The sequence below is a fragment of the Zonotrichia albicollis genome (assembly GCF_047830755.1).
Source record: "Zonotrichia albicollis isolate bZonAlb1 chromosome 34 unlocalized genomic scaffold, bZonAlb1.hap1 SUPER_34_unloc_1, whole genome shotgun sequence".
Taxonomy (NCBI): domain Eukaryota; kingdom Metazoa; phylum Chordata; class Aves; order Passeriformes; family Passerellidae; genus Zonotrichia; species Zonotrichia albicollis.
In genome coordinates, this window is record NW_027428338.1 from 114,918 (window position 1) to 134,085 (window position 19,168).

At 61.5% G+C, this 19,168-nt stretch overlaps 1 protein-coding gene across 1 annotated transcript in view; it reads left to right on the forward strand.

Moving 5' to 3' along the window:
* Positions 1-6,135: 6,135 nt before the first annotated feature.
* The window catches only part of SPTBN2 (spectrin beta, non-erythrocytic 2), a 33,577-nt gene continuing 20,544 nt past the window's right edge, over positions 6,136-19,168 (forward strand). The window contains exons 1-11 of the mRNA XM_074533732.1: positions 6,136-6,159; positions 7,235-7,460; positions 9,761-9,912; positions 11,196-11,369; positions 12,269-12,360; positions 12,632-12,712; positions 13,462-13,577; positions 13,888-14,000; positions 14,976-15,163; positions 17,138-17,255; positions 18,265-18,423. Of these exons, the coding sequence (XP_074389833.1) occupies positions 6,136-6,159; positions 7,235-7,460; positions 9,761-9,912; positions 11,196-11,369; positions 12,269-12,360; positions 12,632-12,712; positions 13,462-13,577; positions 13,888-14,000; positions 14,976-15,163; positions 17,138-17,255; positions 18,265-18,423 (1,443 nt within the window). The remainder of the gene's footprint in view (positions 6,160-7,234; positions 7,461-9,760; positions 9,913-11,195; positions 11,370-12,268; positions 12,361-12,631; positions 12,713-13,461; positions 13,578-13,887; positions 14,001-14,975; positions 15,164-17,137; positions 17,256-18,264; positions 18,424-19,168) is intronic.

The window sequence follows — 19,168 nt, forward strand, 5'->3', positions numbered from 1 at the left end:
ACCCCAAATCCCACCCTGAACACCCAAATCCCAACCCAGGACCCAAATCCCACCCCAAACAACCCCAAATCCCACCCTGAACACCCCAAATCCCACCCTGAACACCCCAAATCCCTGACACCCCAAATCCCAGCCCAGGACCCAAATCCCACCCCAAACAACCCCAAATCCCACCCTGAGCACCCCAAATCCCACCCAGGACCCCAAATCCCACCTGAGCACTCCAACCCACTCAGGTGCCCCAAAACTGCCACAAATATCTCAAATCCCAGCCTGAACACCCCAAATCCCTGAGCACCCCAAATCCCAGCCGAGGACCCCAAATTCCTCCCCCTGAACACCCCAAATTTCCCCCTGAACACCCCAAATCCTCCCCTGAACACCCCAAATCCCACCCCAGGACCCCAAATCCCACCCCAGGACCCAAATCCCACCCCAGGACCCAGATCCCACCCCAAACACCCCAAATCCCACCCTGGCCACCGCCAGGGCCTGGGCTCGGGCCACGCTCTGCTGGGCCTGTGGGGGTTTGGGGGGTCACGGAGGGTTTGAGGGGGTCACAGGGGGTTTGGGGGGGTCACGGGGGGTTTGAGGGGTCACAGGGGTTTGGGGGGGTCACGGGGGTTTGGGGGGTCATGGGGGGTTTGGGGGGCTCGGGGACACCCCAGACCCCGCCCGCACCTGGCGCTGCCGGTGCATTTCCCCCAGCAGGGGGCGCAGGAGCGCGCGGAGCCCCCGGGCCAGCGCGGGGGCGGCCGAGGCGCAGTGTGGGCTCCAGCTGGGCCAGCAGCCAGCCGCCGCATCCCTGGAGGGGATCCCCAAAATTTAGGGGGGTCCTCGAATTGTGGGGGACCCCTCCCAGGAGTGGGGGGACACCCCTGAACCACGGGGGGAACCCCAAAACCAAGGGGGTGCCCACAAACCTTGGGGTCACTCCCTAAACGTCCCAAATTTTGGGGTCAGCCCAGCTCGGGGCTGAGCTGGAATGGGGAAACTGGGAGGAGGGGGGGCACCCCAAAACCGTGGGGAGACCCCCAAAATCTTGGGGACACCCCTAAAATCATGGGGACAGCCCTGAAATAAGGGTTCAGCTCACAGGGACACCCTAAAGTGATGAGGAGACCTCACAAAACTTGGGGACAGCCCAAGAGCTCAGGACAACCCTAAAATTTGGGGACTCTTTGAGCCACGGGGACACCCCCAAAATGTGGGGACACCCCAAAGGTTTTGGGGACACCCCCAGAGTTTGGGGACCCCCCAAAGGCTTGGGGACACCCCAAAATCGGGGTGTCCCCCCCTTACCTGTGTCATACCCCCCAAAGGGGTCCCGGTGCCGCAGGAAGAGGAAACCAGGAGGGTTTTGGGGTCCCCCTCGGGGGAAGTTTGGGGGTCCCCGTCCCCCTCGGGGGGGTCCCAGCGCACCCCAAAGGTGACATCGGGGGGCACCGGCTCTGTGGGGACAACATGGGGGGGCTGAGGGAGGGGGGAACCCCAAAATCCCCCAAAAAAACCCTGGAACTTCACGGACCTTCCTCATCCTCACTGGAGCCTCGGGGGTCCGGGGGGGTTTTGGGGTCCGGGGGGGTTTTGGGGCTCAGGGGGTTTTGGGGCTCAGGGGGGCTGCAGCCAGGCCAAAGCCCCCCAGTCCCCCAGCACAGAGGGGTCCTGCAGGGTTGGGGGGGCCGGGGGGGGCACGGGGACCCCCGCAGGGTCAAACAGGTAAAGGTGGGGAGGTCAAGGAGAACAACGAGAGGGGTGGGGACCCCCCAAAACCCCAAATTCCCCCTGAACACCCCAAATCCGACCTGGGTGTCCCGAGATCCACCAGGGAACCCAAATTTCCCAACCACAGCATCCTGAGACCCCCCTGGACAACCAAAAACTCTGAGACCCCTTCTGGGCACCTCAAATCCTCATGGATACCCAAATCCCAACCCGGGACCTCAAATACCCCCAAACAACCCCAAATCCCACCCCAAACACCCCAAACTCACTCAGGTGCCCCAAATCCCCCATGAACACCCCAAATACTCCCATGAACGCTCCAAATCCCACCCCAGGACCCAAATCCACCCAAACCACCCCAAATCCTCCCACAAACACCCCAAATCCTCCCACAAACACCCCAAATCCCACCCCAGGACCCCAAGTCTCCCCCAAACCACCCCAAATCCTCCTTGAACATCCCAAATCCCCCTCCAGACACCCCAAATCCCTCCCCAAACACCCCAAATCCCACCCTGAACACCCCAAACCACCCCAAATCCCACCCTGGGCACCCCAAATCTCCCCCTGAACACCCCAAATCCAAGCCCAGGACCCCAAATCCCCCCCAACCACCCCAAATCCCACCCCAGACACCCCAAATCCCACCCTGACCACCCCAAACCACCCCAAATCCCCCCCGGTGCCCCAGCCCGGATATCTGCACTCGGCACAGGGGGGGTCCGTGCCCGGGGGGGGTCCCGGGGGGGTCCGAGGGCGCACACCGGGAGCAGCTCCAGGTCCCCCCCGAACCCCGCGGCCGCCAGCGGGGGCGGCACCGGCAGCGGCAGCGGCGGCCCCGGGCACGGCCGGAGGCGGCTGCAGGGCGGCCTGGGGGGGACGGACCGGTACGGACCAGTTCGGACCAGTTCGGACCAGTACAGACCGATCTGGACCAGTTCGGACCAGTACGGACCAGTACAGACCGATCTGACCAGTTTGGATCAGTACAGACCAGTCCAGACTGGTCCAGACCAATCTATCCAGTCCTACCCCTGCCCCATCCCAGTTCATCCTTTTCCATTCCAACCTGTCCAGTTCATCCCAGTTTGACCCTGTGGTACCCCCCTGTCTCACCCCAGTTCATCCAGTTTGACCTGTACTGCACCCCAGTTCCCATCCCAGTTCATCCAGTTTGACCCTGTGGTACTCCCCCGTCTAATCCCAGTTCATCCTTTTCCATTCCAACCTGTCCCGGTTCATCCAGTCCCATCCCAGTCTGTCCCAGTCCCCTCAGTCCATCCCAATCCCCCCCAGTCCCATCCCAGTCCCTCCCAGTTCAATCCCAGTCCCATCCCAGTCCATCCCAGTCCCTCCCAGTCCATCCAGTCCCATCCCAGTCCCTCCCAGTCTCCCCCAGTCCCTCCCAGTTCAATCCCAGTTCCATCCCAGTCCATCCCAGTCCCATCCCAGTCCCATCCCAGTCTCCCCCAGTCCGTCCCAGTCCACCCCAGTTCCCCCAGTCCGTACCCAGTGAAGTGCCGGCTCTGCACCCTCAGCCTCATTCCCGCCTGTGCCCAGGGGGGCTCCGGGCTGGGGGACACGAGAGGGGAACCCCCAAATTAGGGGGGAAACCCTAAGAGGGGGGTGACCCCAGTTTGGGGTGGGGGATCCCAGTTTGGGGGTGTCCCCAGTTTGGGGTTCCCCAGGAGTGGAGGTGTCCCCAGTTTAGGTGACCCAATGTCGGGGTGTCCCCAATTTGGGGGTCCCGGGGGTCTCACCTGAGGGTCCTGGATGTGACCTCCCATCGATGCTGACACAGAAATGAAACTCAACCTGAAGGGGGAGCATGAAGGGGTCACTGAGGAGCCCCCTCCCCTTTTTGGGGACCCCCCCCCCAGGACCCCCAAAACCCCCGGGTACCTCGGGATGCACGAGGCCGGTCCGGTGCAGGAGCTGCCACAGAGACCCCCGGGCGGGGGCACCGGGGGGGGGTGACAGATCTGGGGGGGGACACAGAGGGGACCCCAAAATCCTCCACAACCCCCCCAGGAGGGCACCCCAAAATCCTCCACAACCCCCGGTGGGGAAAGCACAGGGGGGACCCCAATACCCCCCCTCCAAGGAACCGAGCCCAATTTGGGGGCCCCACCCCCTCCCCCGCATGTTTTGGGGTGTCCCACCCCCCCCATGACCCCATTTCCCCCTCCTTTCCCCCCCCGTGACCCCATTATTTCCCCCCACCCCCCCAAATCCAGGCCACCCCGACTATTTTTATTCTCCTGCCCCAATTCCCATTCCCGGGGGGCTCCTGGGGCCCCCCCGACCCCAATTCCTCCATCAAGGTGACTTTGGGGGGGCTGGGAAAGAGAACAGAGACTGGGGGGACCCCCAAAATCCCCCCCAAAACTCACCTGGAAGCTCCTTTGCACCTGAGCCCGGGCCAGGATCCGCCCGCAGCATGGGGGGAGATTTTGGGGGGCTCCCGGCAGATCCTGCACCCCCCGAGGGGCTGGGGGGATTTTGGGGAGGGGGGTTTAAAGGTTTAGGGACCCCAATGGGGCTGGGGAGGAGATTGAGAGGATTTGGGGTCCCAGAGAGGTTTGGGGGGGCTCTTAAAGGAGTTGGACACTGGGGGTGCCCATGAGGGGGTCCCAGAGAGGTTTTGGGGGGGTTTCTGAGTGGTTTGGGGGTCTCTGAGGGGTGGGGGTTTCTGAGGGGTTTTGGGGGGTCTCTGTGGGGTTTTGGGGGTCTCTGAGGGGTTTTGGGGGGGTCTCTGGGGTCTCTTACCCCTCCCCATTGCTTCAGGGTTGAGGTCTCGGCTGAGGGGTCCCTTGGCTGCCACTGGAAAAGGGGGGGGGGGGTCTGAGGGGAGCCTGGACCCCCCAGGATCCCCCAGAACTCCCCAGGATCCTCCCAGGACCCCCCACCCACCTGTGAGGGTGCACAGGGGCCCCCCCAGAGCCGCTCCCGCCGTCAGAGCCACAGCAGCGCCCCCCGTCGGGGCTCCCCATTTTTGGACGTCCCAGAACCACCAGGAGCTGCTCCAGGACCTGCAGGGCCAGAAAAAGTGGGGAGACCCCAAATTCCTCCCTAAAAAAACCCCCAAAAATCCCCGGCACCCCTTTCCCAAGAGCTTCCTCTTTCCAAGGGACCTCAAAGACCCCAAAACACCTCAAACCGCTCTTGGGACGCCCAACACCACCCGAGACCCCCCAAATCCCCTCAAAAACTTCCCTTGGACATTCGACCCTCATAAAGACCCCTTAGAAGCCCCCAACCCACTTTAGCGACCACTGACCCCTCACAAAGAGCCCCCCATACCCGCCAAGCCCCACAACCCTCCTCAGTGACTCCTCAGAACCCTAAACCAATCCCAGGGACCCCTAAAGCTCCCGCAATCCTCTCTTGTGATCCCTGACCCCACAAAACCCAAAACAACACAAAAATACCAAGAAAACCCCCTCACCCCCCTCACGGCCTCCTCCGCCATCTTTGCCCCCCTCACGCCTCGAGCGCCCCCTGGCGGGCGGGACGTGCGAGTGGCGGGAAAATTGGGGGCGTGGCTTCCTCCCTCATCGCCATGGCAACACGCCGGAGGGGGCGTGTCTAGGAGGCGTTGCCGTGGTGACGGCGGAGGGGGCGTGGCCAGAAAGCCCCGCCCCCCGGGGTGTGATGAGCTGCCGCGGGCTCAGCGCGCGCCGCGACCGCAGCGCAGGTAAAGGGGGGGGGGGGGGGGCACAAACACACTGAGGGGGGCTCAAACTGAGGGAGACCCCCCCCAAAAACCACCCCAAACCCACCCTCAGAACCCCCCCAAGGGTCCCGCAACCCCCCCCGGCCCCGCTGATCCCCCCCCGCGCCCCCCCCCGGGCACTGCGGCAGCGGCTCCGCATCCCCGGGCAGGGCCCCCCCCGCGCTGTCCCGGGAGGAATTTGGGGACCCCCCACCCCCAAATTCGCCTGTTTGTGTCCCAACCCCCCCCCGACCCCCCGGTGCTGCGGGCGCTGATCCCCGTTAAGAGCATTAACGGGGGGGAGCGCGGGGGAGCGGGGGGCTCTGGGGGGGCTTTGGGGGGGCTCCGAGGAGTTTTGGGGGTCCCGAGAAAGAATTTGGGGCGCTCGGGGTTTGTTGGAGAGGATTTGGGGGCGCTCACGGTGACCCGAGAGTTTTTGGGGGGCTCTATTGATGGGGAGGGGGCTTGGAGGAGTTTTGGGGTTCCCAGGAGGAATTTGGGGGGACTCAGGGGGGCTTTGGGGAGGGCTCGGTGGAGTTTGGGGGTCTTGGGGTGACCCTGAGAGTTTTGGGGAGGGGTCTCAGGAGGAGGGGGGAGGAACTTGGGGGAGTTTTGGGGGTCCCGTAAAGGAATTGGGGGGTCCCGGGGGGGATTTGGAGGGTCTCGATTTAATTTGGGGGGGGGTCTCTACTGAAATGAAGTTGGATGAAGAGTTTGGGGTGGGTCTCAGTCAATTCGGGAAATTCCTGCTAATTAGCGCTGTCTTTATTAATTTGGGGGCTTTTATAATTTGGGGAGGGGTCTCCCTTTAGTTTGAAGCCTTCTTAATGAATGTGGGGGTTTTTTTATTAATTTGGGGAGGGTCTTTCTTAATTTGAAGCGTTCTTCATTAATTTGGGGCGCATTCCCTTAATTTGGGGGGGGTTCATTAATTTAGATTAAAAAGTCTCAATTTGAGGAATATATTAATTAATTTTGGGGGTCTCCCTTAATTTGGGGGTCTCCGTTAACTTGAGGGGGAATCTCTCCTAATTTGGGGGTCTCCGTTAATTTTGGGAGGGTCCCCGTTAATTTCGAGGGGTCTCCGTTAATTTGAGAGGGTCCCTGTTAATTTGAGGGGGGGGGTGCCCGTTAATTCGGGTTCATTAATTTAGATTCAAAAGTCTCAATTTGAGGAATGTTTTCATTAATTTCGAGGGAGTCTCCGTTAATTTGAGGGGGGGTCCCTTTAATTTAAGGGGGTCTCCGTTAATTTGGGGGGGATCTCGCTTAATTTGAGGGGGTCTCCGTAAATTGGGGGGGTCCCCGTTAATTTCGAAGGGTCCCCGTTAATTTGGACGGTCACCGTTAATTTGAGGAGGGTCCCCGTTAATTTGAGGGGGTCCCCGTTAATTTGAGGGGGGGGTCTCCCTTAATTTGGGGGATTCCCTTTAATATGGGCGGTTCATTTAATTTGAGGGGGGGTCCCCTTTAATTTAGGGGGTCTCCGTTAATTTGGGGGGGATCTCGCTTAATTTGAGGGGGTCTCCGTAAATTGGGGGGGGGTCCCCGTTAATTTCGAGGGGTCTCCGTTAATTTGGACGGTCACCGTTAATTTTAGGGGGGTCCCCGTTAATTTGAGGGGGGGGTCTCCCTTAATTTGGGGGGTTCCTTTAATTTGGGGGATTCCCTTTAATATGGGCGGTTCCATTTAATTTGAGGGGGGGTCCCGTTAATTTCGGGCCTCCCCACGAGTCATTTTGAAGAGGGGTCGCCCCCCAAAGTAACCAAACTCCCCCCTCCCCATTTTTCCAGCTCCCCCCTGAGCTCTCCCAGCGCCGCCGCCCCCTCCCCAAATTTGGGGGTCCCCGAGGCCGCCATGTTGTCCCCCCCCCCCTTGGACCCCCTGGAGCTGCCGCGGTTCAGCGACCCCCGCTGGGAGGGGGAGGGGGGCGCGGGGGGGCCGAGGAGGAGGAGGAGGAGGAGGAGGAGGACGAAGGCTCCGCCCGGCGCTTCGAGCGCTCCCGCATCAAAGCCTTGGCAGTACGGGGGGGGGACCCGAAAATGGGGGGAAACGGGGAAAAATGGGGGGAAACATTGGGGAAAATTGGGAAAAATTGGGGGGAAAATTGGGAAAATTGGGGGGAAAAATAGGGAAAAATTGGGGGGAAAATTGGGAAAAATTGGGGGGAAAATTGGGAAAAATAGGGAAAAATTGGTGGGAAAATTGGGAAAAATTGGGGGGAAATTGGGAAAAATGGGGGAAAATTGGGGGGGAATTGTGAAAAATTGGGGGGAAATTGGGAAAAATGGGGGGAAATTGGGGGGGGGAATTGTGAAAAATTGGGGGGAAAAGGGGGAAAAATGGGGAAAAATTGGGGGGAAAATGGGGGAAAAATTGGGAAAAACTGTGGGGAAAATTGGGAAAAATAGGGGAAAAATTGGGGGGCAAATTGGGAAAAAATGGAGAAATATTGGGGGAAAATGGGGAAAAGCAGAGGGGGAAAAAGTGGGGTGGGGAAAGATGAAAAAAATTGGGGAAAATGGGAAAAATTGGGGGGGAAATTGTGGGGGGAAAAATAGGGGAAAATTGAGGGGAAAAACTGGGAGAAAATGGGGGAAAAAAGTGCAAAAAAATAGGGGAAAGTGGGGAGGGGAATTGGGGAAAAATGGGAAAAATCGGGGGGGAAATTGGGAAAAAATGGGGGAAAATTGGGGTGGGAAGGATGGAAAATTGGGAAAAAAGGCAAAAAAATAGGGGGAAAGTGCAAAAAAAATTGGGGGAAAGTGGAAAAAATGGAGAAAAACTCAGAAAAAATGAGAGAAAGGATAAAAAATGGGAGTGGAACCCAGAAAAACTTGGGAGAAAGTCACCAAAAATATGGAAATCACCAAAAAATGGGAATTGGGAACCCTGGAATGTTGCGAGAGAAAAAAAAAAAAAGTAAAGGAAACACAGAGAAAGTGATGGAAAAGTGGAAAAAATGGGTGAAAAGCCCCAAAAAATGGAAATAACGACCCAGAAAATGATGGGAGGTGCATCAGGAATATGAGACATCCCAAAAATGGGGATGAGGAACCCAAAAATTGGGGAGGTGGACCCCAAAAATGGGGAAATCAGCCCAAAATGTGAAGGTACAGCACAAAAATGAGGAAAAACCACAAAAAATTGGGCAAAAAATCCTTCAAGATGGGAGGAAAAGTCCAGAAAAGAGAGAGAAACACTTAAAAATAGGGAAAGACTCCAAAAATGGGGATGGAGAGCCCCAGAATGTGGGAATGAGCCCTAAAAAATTGGGGGGAAAACCCCAAAAATTGGGAAAAACCCAAATAAATTGAGAAAAACCCCAAACAAATGGAGGCATATTATGAAAAAATTGGGGAAAAAGCCCCAAATTTCCCATCTTAAACCCCCCCAAAACCCCCTCAGGACAAACCCCCAATCCCCCCAATCGCCCCCAGACCCCCAAAACTCCCCCAAATTCCCCAGGACCCCCCTCAGGAGCCCCCCAAGGACCCCCCCCCCCCAAATCCTCTTAGCGTTAATCCAGCACCGGCTGCTGCTGCTGGGGGGGGGGGGCTGCGACCCCTGGGGGGAATTTTGGGGGTCTCTGAACCCCCCCGTGCACCCCCAGATGAGGCTGAGGAGGAGGGGGGGGGCTCAGGTGGGATTTGGGGTCTCTGGGTGGGATTTGGGTGGTCTGGGGGATTTGGGGGGGGGTTTTGGGGGGGGTTTTGGGAGGATTTGGGGGGGTTTTGGGGGTCTCTGAGCCCCCAGATGAGCCCAAGGTCGTGCAGAAAGATGAGAGGGGGGTCTCGGGTGAGATTTGGGGTCTCCGGTGGGATTTGGGGGTCTCTGGGTGGGGTTTGGGGTCTCTGGGTGGGATTTGGGTGGTCTGGTGGATTTGGGGGGGGGTTTTTGGGGGGCCTTTTAGGGGGGTTTTAAGGGGGTTTTGGGGGTCCCTGAGCCCCCTGTGCCCCCCCCAGACGAGCGTGAGGCCGTGCTGAAGGATGGGGGGGGGGTCTCGGTTGGGATTTGGGGTCTCTGGGTGGGGTTTGAGGGATCTGGGTGGGCTTTGGGTGGTCTGGGGGATTTGGGGGGGTTTATGGGGGATTTGGGGGGGGTTTTGGGGGTCCCTGAGCCCCCTGTGCCCCCCTCGATGAACCCAAGGCCATGCAGAAAGGTAAGGGGAGGTCCCGGTTGGGATTTGGGGTCTCTGGGTGGGATTTGGGGGCTCTGGGTGGGGTTTGAAGGATCTGGGTGGGCTTTGGGTGGTCTGGGGGATTTGGGGGGGGGGAGTTGGGGGGGTTTTGAGGGTCCCTGAGCCCCCCGTGCCCCCCCAGACGAGCGCGAGGCCGTGCAGAAGAAAACCTTCACCAAGTGGGTGAATTCTCACCTGGCGGGGGGGGCGCACCTGGGGGACCTGTACAGCGACCTGAGGGACGGGCGGCTCCTGCTGAGGCTGCTCGAGGGGCTCTCGGGGGAGACCCTGGTGAGTGAGACCCCTCCCCAAATTGGGGACACTCCCCCTCAAAGGGGAACCCCCCCCAAAAAAACAGGAAACCCCCAAAAAACTGGAACCTCCCAATGGGGACCCTTCCCCAAAATAGGGAAATCCCTGTGGGGACCCCCAAAATGGGACCCCCAGCTGCTCTTGGGGGGGGGGATGTTCCTGGTGAGTGTGACCCCTCCCCAAATTGGGGATGCCCCCCTTAAAGGGGAACCCCGCCAATAAAACAAGAACATCCCAATGGGGACCCTCCTCAAATTCCTCAAATTAGGGAAATTCTTGGTGTTGCCCCCCTACCCTGGGGGTCTCTCTAACATTGCCCTTTACCCTTGGGGGTCTCTTTAACGATGCCCCCCTACTCGGGGGTCTCCCTAACGTCACCCCCTGCCCTTGGGGGGTCCCCCTAATGGTGCCCGGGGTCTCTCTAATGGTGTCCCCCTTACCCGGGGGGGGTCTCTACCTGTGCCCCCCGAGTTGGGGGTTCCTTAACGTTTCCCCCCTGCCCTTGGGGGTCTCCCTGACTGTGCCCCCCTGCCCAGGGGGAATCCTTAACGGTGCCCCCCTACCCAGAGGGAGCCTCCAACAGTGCCCCCCGACTCATGTGCGAGTCCCTGACTGTGCCCCCCTACCCAGGGGTCTCTCTAACGTTGCCCCCCCGCCCTTGGGGGTCCCCCTAACGGTGCCCGGGCTCTCTCTAACGGTGCCCCCCTTACCCGGGGGGGTCTCTACCTGTGCCCCCCGAGTTGGGGGTTCCTTAATGTTGCCCCCCTGCCCTTGGGGGTCACTCTATCATCACCCCCTGCCCTTGGGGGTCCCTAACGATGCCCCCCTACGCAGAGGGAGCCTCTAACAGTGCCCCCCGACTCATTCCCTGACTGTGCCCCCCTGTCCGGAGGGGTTCCTTAACGTTGCCCCCCTGCCCTTGGGGGTCACTCTATCGTCGTCCCCTGGTCCTGGGGGTCTCTCTAACGTCACCCCCTGCCCTTGGGGGTCTCTCTAACGTTGCCCCCCGCCCATGAGGGTCCCCCTGACATGTCCCCCCGCCCATGGGGGTCCCTCTAACATCACCCCCTGCCCTTGGGGGTCCCCCTGATGTGTCCCCCCGCCCTTGGGGGTCCCTCTAACATCACCCCCCGCCCTTGGGGGTCCCCCTGATGTGTCCCCCCGCCCTTGGGGGTCCCTCTAACATCGCCCCCTGCCCATGGGGGTCCCTCTAACGTCACCCCCCGCCCTTGGGGGTCCCCCTGACGCGTCCCCCCGCCCAGCCGCGCCCCACGCGGGGCCGGATGCGCATCCACTGCCTGGAGAACGTGGAGAAGGCGCTGCGGTTCCTGCGCGAGCAGCGCGTGCACCTGGAGAACGTGGGCTCGCACGACATCGTGGACGGCAACCCCCGCCTGACCCTGGGGCTGGTCTGGACCATCATCCTGCGCTTCCAGGTGCCCGTCGGGGTCGCTTTGGGGGGCTCCTGGGGGCTGTGGGGTCCTTTCGGGGGGTCAGGAACTGTCCTGAGGGGGGTTTGGGTCATTTCGGGGGGTCAGGAGCCCATCCTGGGGGGTTTGGGGTCATTTAGGGGGGTCAGGAACTGTCCTGAGGGGGATTGGGGTCATTTCGGGGGGTCAGGAACTGTCCTGAGGGGTTTGGGGTCATTTAGGGGGGTCAGGAACTGTCCTGAGGGGGGTTTGGGGTCATTTAGGGGAGTTCTGGAGTGGTCCCGGGGAGGGTTGGAGTGATTTTGGGGGGTCCTGGGGGCTTTGGGGTTATTTTGGGGGTTCCTGAACCTGTCCTGGGAGTTTTAGAGTAATTTTGGGGGGTTCTGGAGCTGTCCTGAGGGGGGTTGGGGTCATTTAGGGGGGTTTTGGAGCGGTTCTGGGGGGTTTGGAGTGATATTGAGGGATCCTGGGGGCGGGGTTTGGGGTCACTTTGGGGGAGTCCTGAGGGGTTTGGGGTCATTTAGGGGGGTTCTGAACCTGTCCTGGGGGTTTTAGGGTAATTCTGGGGGGTCCTGGAGCTGCCCTGGGGGGGTTTGGGGTCATTTAGGGGGGTCAGGAACCCACCCTGGAGTGTTTGGGGTCATTTAGGGGGATCCTGGAGCTGCCCTGGGGGCTTTGGGGTCATTTTGGGGGGTCCCAAACCCACCCTGGGCTCTCAATTTGGTCCCAGAAATCCCCAGACCTTCCCCAGACTCTTTTTGGGGGGATACTCACACCCACTTTTGGGGGTCCCAGACCCCGTTTTTTGTGCTCCTGACCCTACCACGAGATGTTTGCACCCATTTTTGGGCGTTCCAGACCCAATTTGGGGGGTCCTTAACCCCATTTTTGGGCCCCCTCCCCAGATCCAGGACATCAGCGTGGAGACCGGGGACACGCGGGAGAGGAAATCGGCCAAGGACGCGCTGCTGGCCTGGTGCCAGATGAAAACCGCGGGGTGAGGGGTCCCGGGGGGTCCCGGGGGGGCCTGGAGGGGTCCTGGGGAGATTTGGGGGTTCCTGGAGGGGTTTTGGGGGTCCTGAGAGGGTCTGGGTGGTCTCCATGTGGCTCGGGAGGCTCCTGAGGGCTCTGTGGGGCTTTGGGGGGGCTCTAAGGGGACTCAGGAGGGACCTGCTGGGTCTGGGGGTGTTCCCAGGGGTTTTGGGGAGGTTTTGGGGGTCTCTGGGAGGGGTTTTGGGGGTCTCTGACCCCTCCTGTCCCCCATCCAGGTACCCCAATGTGAACGTGCAGAATTTCACCACGAGCTGGAGGGACGGGCTGGCGTTCTGTGCCCTCATCCACCGGCACCGGTGTGGGGAGGGGGCTGCGGAGGGGCTGGGGGGGTGGGGAGGGGGCTGCGGAGGGGCTGGGGGGTGGGGAGGGGGCTGCGGAGGGGCTGGGGGTGTGGGGAGGGGGCTTTGGGGTGGGTGGGCTGCTGTGGGACAGGGGGCTGCGGCAGGGGGGGGTTATGGGGCAGCGGTTATGGGGTGGGAGTCTGTGGGGTTATGGGGCAGGGTCAGGGGTTATGGAGCGCTGTGGGTCAGTGGTTATGGGTCAGTGGTCAGTGGTTATGGGTCAGTGGTCACTAGTCAGTGGTCAGTGATTATGGGGTGCTATGATCAGTGGTCAGTGGTTATGGGTCAGCGGTCAGGGGTTATGGGTCAGTGGTCAGTAGCTATGGGTCACTGGCCAGTGGTTAGAGGTCAGTGGTCAGTAGCTATGGGTTAGGGGTCACCGGTCAGTGGTTAGAGGTCTGTGGTCAGTAGCTGTGCGTCACTGGTCAGTGGTCAGTAGCTATGGGTCACTGGTCAGTGGTTATGGGTCAGTGGTCAGTAGTTATTGGTCACTGGTCACTGGTCAGTGGTTAGAGGTCAGTAGTTGTGGGTCACTGGTCAGTGGTTATGGGTCAGTGGTCAGTAGCTATGGGTCACTGGTCAGTGGTCAGTAGTTATTGGTCAGTGGTCAGTGGTCAGTAGTTATTGGTCACTGGCCACTGGTCAGTGGTCAGTAGTTATTGGTCAGTGGTCAGTGGTCAGTGCTCGCTGTCCGGTGTCCCCAGGCCGGAGCTGCTGGACGTGGGGTCCCTGCGCGGAGCCAACGCCCTCCACAACCTGCAGAGCGCCTTCGGCGTGGCCGAGCGCGAGCTGGGGGTCACCCGGCTGCTGGACCCCGAGGGTGAGGGGCTGGGGGGGCTGGGGGTGGATCTTGGGGGTCCCTGAGGAGGATTTGGGGGTCCCTGAGGAGGATTTGGGGGGCTCTGACCCCCTTGTGCCCCCCAGATGTGGCCTTGGAGCAGCTGGACGAGCGCTCAGTGCTGGGGGGCTGTGAAGGGTCAGGGGGATTTGGGAGTCCTGGGGGCATTTGGGGGTGGATTTGGGGGTCCCTGGGTGGATTTGGGGGTCCCTGAGGAGGATTTGGGGGTCCCTGGGTGGATTTGGGGGTCCCTGAGGAGGATTTGGGGGTCTGACCCCCCCGTGCCCCCCAGATGTGGCCGTGGAGCAGCCGGACGAGCGGTCAGTGCTGACCTACGTGGCCGCGCTCTACCATCACTTCTCCAGGATGAAGGCGCTGGCCGTGGAGGGAAAACGCGTCGGGAAGGTCCGGGGGGACAGACGGACACGGGGGGGACAGACGGACATGGGGGCGGACAGACGGACATGGGGTGGACACAGGATGGGGGGACACAGGGATGGACACAAGGATGGACACGCAGGTGGATGGAAAAGGAACGGGGGAGGAGGAAGGGGTGGACAGATGGACAGATGGACGGACAGACGATGGACAGATGGACGGACAGATGAGGGGCAGATGGTGTCGGGGGGGTGGGGACTGGAGAGGATCTGCGGGAATGGGCGGGGGGGAGGGAGGGACAGATGGGGGATGGACAGAGGGACGGGTGGGGGATGGACAGAGGGACAGAGGGGATGGACAGAGGATGGATGGATGGATGGATGTTGGATGGATGAATGGATGATGGATGGATGGATGATGGATGGATGATGGATGGATGTTGGATGGATGATGGATGGATGGATGGATGATGGATGATGGATGATGGAGGGATGGATAGGGATGGATGATGGATGGATGATGGATGGATGGATGGATGGATGGATGGATGGATGGATGGATAGGGATGGATGATGGATGGATGATGGATGGATGGATGGATGGATGGACAGAGGATGGATGGATGGATGGATGGATGGATGGATGGATGGATGGACAGAGGATGGATGGATGGATGGATGGATGGATGGATGATGGATGGATGGATGGATGGATGGATGGATGGATGGATGATGGGTGGATGAATGGATGATGGATGGATGGATGATGGATGATGGATGGATGGATGGATAGGGATGGATGATGGATGGATGGATGGATGGATGGATGATGGATGATGGATGGATGAATGGATGGATGATGGATGGATGAATGGATGGATGATGGAGGTGAGGACAAACGGATGTTGTACGGATGTGAGGACAGCCATCCATCCATCCATCCATCCATCCATCCATCCATCCATCCATCCATCCATCCCTGTCCGTCTGTCCGTCCCCGCAGGTGCTGGAGGCGGCGCGCGAGGCCGAGGGCCTGGCCGGCCGTTACGAGGCGCAGGCGGCCGAGCTGCTGGGCTGGATCCAGCGCTCGCTGGGGCTGCTCACGGACCGGCGGCTGCCCCGCGGCATCCCCGGCCTGCAGGGGCAGCTCCAGGCCTTCAGCGCCTACCGCACCACCGAGAAACCGCCGCGGTGAGGGACCCCCGCCCGGGGCTGGGGCTGGGGGCTGCACCGAGGGGGCTGGGGGCTGAACCGAGGGGGCTGGGGGCTGAACCAAGGGGGCTGGGGGCTGAGCTGAGGGGGCTGGGGGTCCCAGAGGGGGTTTGGGGGCTGAACCGAGGGGGCTGGGGGCTGCAATGAGGGGGCTGGGGGCTGAGCTGAGGGGCTGGGGGCTGAGCTGAGGGGGCTGGGGGCTGCACTGAGGGGGCTGGGGGCTGCACTGAGGGGCTGGGGGCTGAGCTGAGGGGGCTGGGGGCCCCTACGGGGGTTTGGGGGCTCGCTACAGGGGTCTGGGGGCTCTCTGAGGGGGATGAGGGCTGAGCTGAGGGGGGTGGGGGCTGAACTGAGGGGACTGGGGGCTTCCTGAGGGGGCTGGGGGCTGCATTGAGGGGCTGGGGGTCCCAAAGGGAGTTTGGGGGCTGCACCGAGGGGTCTGGGGACTCTCTGAGGGGGCTGGGGGCTGCATTGAGGGGGCTGGGGGCTGCACCGAGGGGTCTGGGGGTCCCAAAGGGGGTTTGGGGGCTGCATTGAGGGGGCTGGGGGCTGCACCGAGGGGTCTGGGGGCTCTCTGAGGGGGCTGGGGGCTGCACCGAGGGGGATGGGGGCTGCACTGAGGGGGCTGGGGGCTGAACCGAGGGGCTGGGGGCCCCTAAGGGGGTTTGGGGGCTGAACCAAGGGGGCTGGGGGCTGCACTGAGGGGCTGGGGGCTGAACTGAGGGGGCTGGGGGCTGCATTGAGGGGGTGGGGGCTGAACTGAGGGGGCTGGGGGCTGCACCGAGGGGCTGGGGGCTGAACCGAGGGGCTGGGGGCTGAACCGAGGGGGCTGGGGGTCCCAAAGGGGGTTTGGGGGCTCTCTGAGGGGGCTGAGGGCTGCACTGAGGGGGCTGGGGGCTGCATTGAGGGGCTGGGGGTCCCAAAGGGAGTTTGGGGGCTGCACCGAGGGGTCTGGAGGCTGAGCTGAGGGGGCTGGGGGCTGCACTGAGGGGGCTGGGGGCTGAACCAAGGGGCTGGGGGCTGCACTGAGGGGTCTGGGGGCTTCCTGAGGGGGCTGGGGGCTGCACTGAGGGGGCTGGGGGCCCCTAAGGGGGTTTGGGGGCTGCACTGAGGGGGCTGGGGGCTGCAATGAGGGGGCTGGGGGCTGCTCTGAGGGGTCGGGGGGCTTCCTGAGGGGGCTGGGGGCTGAGTTGAGGGGTCTGGGAGCCCCAAAGGGGTTTGGGGGCTGAACCAAGGGGGCTGGGGGCTGCACTGAGGGGGCTGGGGGCTGCACTGAGGGGCTGGGGGCTGCACTGAGGGGGCTGGGAGCCTCAAAGGGGGTTTGGGGGATGCCCAGAGGGATCTGGGGGCTGCCCAAAGGGGTTTGGGGGTCCCAAATTGGGTTTGGGGTCTCTAAGAAGGGATTCGGGATCTCCCTACTGGGGTCTGGGGGCTCCCAGAGGGGTCTGGGGGCTGAACTGAGGGGTCTGGGGTCTCCAAGAGGGGGTTTGGGGTCACCGTGGTGGAGTTTGGGGTCCCCCCAGTGGGTTTCAGGTTCTCTCTGAGGGGTTTTGGGGCATTCCTAGGGCTCAGAGTGGGTTTTAGTGTCCCCCGGTGTATTTTGGGGTTCCCCTGGTGTAATTTGGGGTCCCCTCAGTGTATTTGGGTTTCCCTGGTGTACTTTGGGGTTCCCTCACTGTATTTTGGATTCCCCAGGTGTATTTAGGGTTCCCTTGGTGTATTTTGAGGTTCCCTCAATGAATTTGGGGTCCCCCCAGTGTATTTTGGGGTCCTCACGGTGCATTTTGGGTTTCCCTGGTGTGTTTTGGGGTTCTCTCCGTGAATGTTTTGGGGTTCTCTCAGTGAATTTTTTGGGGTTGCTCAGTGAATTATTTTGGGGTCCCCTGGTGTATTTTGGGGTTATCTCAGTGAATGTTTTGGGGTTCTCTCAATGCATTCTCGGGGTCCCCCCAGGTTTGAGGACAAGGGCTCCCTGGAGGTTCTGCTGTTCTCGCTCCGGAGCCGCCTCCGCGCCAACAACCAGAGACAGTTCGTGCCGCGGGAGGGGACGCACAGCGCCGACATCAACAGGGTGACAGCCACGGGGACACTGGGGACATTGGGGACATGGGGGACATTGGGGGGACACAGGGGATCCCCACAGCGCCGATATCAACAGGGTGACAGCCACGGGGACACTGGGGACATTGGGGACACCGGGGACGCACAGCGCCGACATCAACAGGGTGACAGCCACGGGGACATGGGCACATTGGGGACATTGGGGACATTGGGGACACTGGGACATTGGGGGGACACAGGGGATCCCCACAGCACCGATATCAACAGGGTGACAGCCACGGGGACACTGGGGACATTGTGGGGACACCCCAAAATTGGGATCCTCCTCACAGCACTGACATCAACAGGGTGACAGCCATGGGGACACTGGGGACATTGGGGACATTGGGAGCACGGGGACACTGGGGACATTGGGGACATTGGGGACATGGGGGGGACACAGGGACATTGGGAACATGGGGACATTGGGGGCATTGGAGACATTGGGGGTGACAGGGACAGAGACAGGGGGGACACTGGGACATGGTGGGGGGGACACAGTAACACAAGTGCCAAGTGCGCCAGGTGCCCCAGGTGACAGCTGTGCAGGTGCCCAGGTGCCCCAGGTGCCCAGGTGACACAGATGCCCTAGGTGACACAGGGGACACAGGTGCCAGCTGTGCAGGTGCCCAGGTACCCCAGGTGACAGGTGCCAGCTGTGCAGGTGACACAGGTGACACAGGTGCCCAGGTGCCAGCTGTGCAGGTGCCCCAGGTGCCCCAGGTGACACAGATGTCAGGTGTGCCCAGTACCCAGGTGACACAGATGACACAGGTGCCAGCTGTGCAGGTGCCCTGGTGCCCCAGGTGACATGGGTGCCCAGGTGCCCAGGTGACACTGATGACAGGTGCCCAGGTGACACGGTGACACAGATGTCAGGTGTGCCCAGTACCCAGGTGGCCCAGGTGCCCCGGTGCCACGGGTGCCCAGGTGACACGGGTGCCCAGGTGCCCCGGTGACGCGGCGGTGCCGTCCCGCAGGCGTGGGAGCGGCTGGAGAAGGCGGAGCACGGGCGGGAGCTGGCGCTGCGCTCGGAGCTGCTCCGGCAGCAGCACCTGGAGCAGCTGGCGGCCCGGTTCCACCGCAAGGCGGCGCTCAGGGAGACCTGGCTGGGGGACAACCAGCGCCTGGTGGCACAGGTGACACCCCAGGGACCCCTGAGACCCCTCCCCAAACAAACCCCAGTTAGGGACAACCTGGTGGCACAGGTGACAGCCCAGGGACCCCCAGTTAGGGACAATGAGCACCTGGTGGCACAGGTGACACCCCAGGGACCCCCGAGACCCCTCCCCAAACAAACCCCAGTTAGGGACAACCAGCACCTGGTGGCACAGGTGACAGCCCAGGGACCCCCAGTTAGGGACAATGAGCACCTGGTGGCACAGGTGACAGCCCAGGGACCCCTGAGACCCCTCCCCAAGCAAACCCCAGTTAATGACAACCTGGTGGCACAGGTGACAGCCCAGGGACCCCTGAGACCCCTCCCCAAGCAAAGCAAACCCCAGTTAGGGACAACCTGGTGGCACAGGTGACAGCCCAGGGACCCCCAGTTAGGGACAATGAGCACCTGGTGGCACAGGTGACACCCCGGGGACCCCTGAGACCCCTCCCCAAGCAAACCCCAGTTAGGGACAACGAGCACCTGGTGGCACAGGTGACACCCCGGGGACCCCTGAGACCCCTCCCCAAGCAAACCCCAGTTAGGGACAACCTGGTGGCACAGGTGACAGCCCAGGGACCCCTGAGACCCCCCCAGACAAACCCCAGTTAGGGACAGTGAGCACCTGGTGGCACAGGTGACACACCAGGGACCCCTGAGACCCCTCCCCAAGCAAACCCCAGTTAGGGACAGCCTGGTGGCACAGGTGACAACCCAGGGACCCC